This window comes from Talpa occidentalis, unplaced genomic scaffold (assembly GCF_014898055.3).
Source record: "Talpa occidentalis isolate TD23 unplaced genomic scaffold, MPIMG_talOcc4v2.1 talOcc4.12, whole genome shotgun sequence".
In the NCBI taxonomy this organism is placed as follows: domain Eukaryota; kingdom Metazoa; phylum Chordata; class Mammalia; order Eulipotyphla; family Talpidae; genus Talpa; species Talpa occidentalis.
In genome coordinates this window covers 48,466,882-48,470,156 of record NW_023601212.1, presented here as the reverse complement: position 1 = coordinate 48,470,156, position 3,275 = coordinate 48,466,882, and the positions used below count along the sequence as shown (strand labels likewise).

Genomic DNA, 3,275 nt, shown 5'->3' with positions numbered 1-3,275 from the left:
AGAATGTCTCTGATTTATAGTTGCCTGTTAATTTTGGGTTTTTTTATGTATTTTTTCCTAATCCTTTACTTGTTTCCCCTATATTCCTCCTGTAAGTGAAACTATCCAATATTTTTCTTTTTCCCTCTGGCTTATTTCACTGAGCATAATCCCTTCTAGCTCCATCCATGTTGCTGTGAATGGCATGAGTTTATCTTTTTTGATTGCTGAGTAATATTCCATTGTGTATATATGCCACATCTTCTTGATCCAGTCATCTATTTTTGGGCATTTGGGTTGTTTCTATATCTTACCTATTGTAAATAGTGCTGCATGAAAAGATATCTTGTTGTTTTCTTAAATTAATCCTGAGTTTGAGCAAATATTCATATATTTGATCACCATTTTCATTTGACCAGTACTTTTATATTTCCGCATACTCTGTAACTATTCTTTGTAGTTATCAGAATTTCAGGTGACTTTTACATATCATTGTTTCTCAATGACTTTTGGAGGCGCTTTTGGGCCATAAGAAATTTTAAATTTATTGACAATGTCTATCTTCTTACTTTTGAGTTTCTGCTTCATGTTAGATGATTTTGCCAACCCCTAGATTTTGTATGTAGTGTTCTAGGAATTCATCTAAAATGCAAATCACTCTTACACTGAGATCATAATCCTTCCAATTTTGTGTCACATATTTGAGGGAGAGGAACAGATTCATTTCTCTGGGTTTGATAGTCATTTGTACCAGATTTTATTCAAATACTTAACATTTCCAAATAAATTGATTATCAAACTTGTAATACAGTAAATGCTGATAAATGCTGATATACTGAGACCTATTTTCTATGTTTAGAAGAGAGTCTACTCACACATTCCTCAAATGTGGGAAAGAATATCCCATTAAAGGTGTTAAATACCTGATCTCTGGTGGAAAATGGGATGGGCATTCCCATTCACAGATGGACACAGGAGATTCAGAAAAGAAACAAGTTACATAAAATTTATTTATCATATATAGGTTGCATTTAAGATATTTATTTTATATATATACATATATATATATATATATATATATAGCAGATATTTCTTTTCAGACTCCAACATATAAATAGTAGCATTATCTTTGAGTAATGTTCATTTGTGAAAAACTTAGTATTGTAATTTTTTTATCCCAGTGATTACCTACACCAAATGGAGCCAAGAAATAAAACACAAATTGCAGGATTTCTTCTTCTTGGATTTTCAGAGATAGCAGAACTGCAGCCCCTCACATTTGGGCTTTTCCTCTCCATGTACCTCATCACTATTTTGGGAAACCTGCTCATCATTATGGCCACCATATCTGACCCCCACCTCCACACGCCCATGTACTTCTTCCTTGCTAACCTATCTTTTGTAGACATCTGTTTCACCTCCACTACCATCCCCAAGATGCTGCAGAATATTCAGACACACAGCAAAGTTATAACTTATGAAGGTTGTATCACCCAGATGAATTTTGCATTATTCTTTGGTGTGCTGGATGACCTTCTCTTGACTGTGATGGCCTACGACCGATTTGTGGCCATCTGTCACCCCCTCCACTACACAGTCATAATGAACCCCCGAATCTGTGGGCTCTTGGTCCTGGTGTCCTGGATCCTGAGTGCCCTGCATTCCTCATTACAAAGCTTAATGGTGTGGCGACTATCCTTCTGTACAGGCTTGGCAATCCCCCACTTTTTCTGTGAACTTTATCAAGTGATCCATCTTGCTTGTTCTAAAACCATTCTTAATGACTTGGTGATGTATTGTGCAGCTGTGCTGCTGGCTGGGGGGCCCCTCGCTGGCATCCTTTACTCTTACTGTAAGATAGTATCCTCCATTCGAAGAATCTCATCAGCTACAGGGAAGTATGCAGCATTTTCCACCTGTGCCTCTCACCTCTCAGTTGTCTCCTTATTTTATTGTACAGTCCTAGGCGTGTACCTTAGCTCTGCTGGTACTGACAGCTCACACTCAAGTGCAACAGCTTCGGTGATGTACACTGTGGTCACACCCATGCTGAACCCCTTCATCTACAGTCTGAGGAACAAAGACATAAAGAGGGCTCTGAGAAGTTTCTTATGATGGAAGCTATAAAGGAAAACTTTTAATGGGGCTTAGGAAGTGACTTGATCTAAGATTGGGCTCCTCAGAACCAGAAATTGAGATGCTTTGATTAGATGGAAGGGGAACTTTTCTTTAAATTTCTGGCCTTCTCATTTCTTTGATTTCAGCTTCCTTAAACAATTTAAGTTATTGACTTATGAACCTTTCTGCAAATGTTTTCTCAACCATACATTCCAAATTATACTCCATATATACACAACTACGTGGAAGTTCCAATTGAGCTCATGAATCAACACTTGGTGACCAAGGTGGTTTCTATCATTTATAATATAGAAAATCTGAAACTGTAGTTTTTCACCATTATTTCTGAACATTCCATTATGCTTCATTATCTATATTGCTTTCCCAGACTTAATCTGTTGTCTGTTTTGTTTTGTTTCCTTACATTTTCTTACATTTTCATTTTTGTAACCTGCTGGTATGTTTTATAGTTGACCATTGGTGTTCTTTCCCCTCATTAGGATACTGTTCTCTTTTGGCTCATTGTCCACAATGCCAAATCTAGTCACAAACATTCATTTGTTATCAAATACATTTGTCCATGTGGCCTAATTATTTGTTAACCAAAACACTAACTAAATAAATATGATAGGGTAAAATACTTTGAATTTCTAGGCCAATTTTCTTTTCAAAGTTGTATGTCTGCTCAGTGAAATATGAAATACCTGTTACAATGTATAAGGGGTTTACTTATTTGGTAAAGAATTGTATGGAATGTTTTATATTTATTTTCACTAAATCATCTTACTGTTTATCATGGAAATTGTCCAGTATTGACTACAAATATGATTGTTTCCCTTTACTCTAAATTAAAGCTTTCTCTCCCTTCTCTAGTTGTTGTCACGTCCTCTAAATCATCATGATATCAATATCTGTACCCTGGCCTGTACCCCAGCTCTTTCTCCACTTTGCTCAGAAATCTCTTTAAGATCCATGGTTAAAGAATAACAGACAGGGCCTCTCCTGGTGGCGCAATGGTTGAGCCCAGGGTTGCGAAGCTGTCTGCAGCCTCTGCAGCACCGGTTTGTTCCCCGGCCTCCAGCAAGGGGGTCCCACATGGCGTGCAGACCTCTCCTGTGGCACCCACTGCTCCCCTCAACAGTGTATTTCATCAGTCTGCCAGTTCTGTTCCCCACTCT

General features: G+C 37.6%; 1 protein-coding gene across 1 annotated transcript; it reads left to right on the top strand.

Moving 5' to 3' along the window:
• The first annotated feature begins 1,176 nt into the window (after positions 1-1,176).
• Positions 1,177-2,094, top strand: LOC119242245 (olfactory receptor 7A17-like). The gene has a single exon (XM_037507986.1). The coding sequence runs from the start codon at positions 1,177-1,179 to the stop codon at positions 2,092-2,094; it is 918 nt and encodes a 305-aa protein (XP_037363883.1).
• Positions 2,095-3,275: the final 1,181 nt, after the last annotated feature.

Bases quoted from the DNA above. Each gene is read 5' to 3' on its own strand.
- LOC119242245 (XM_037507986.1), top strand. From the start codon at position 1,177: ATGGAGCCAAGAAATAAAACACAAATTGCAGGATTTCTTCTTCTTGGA.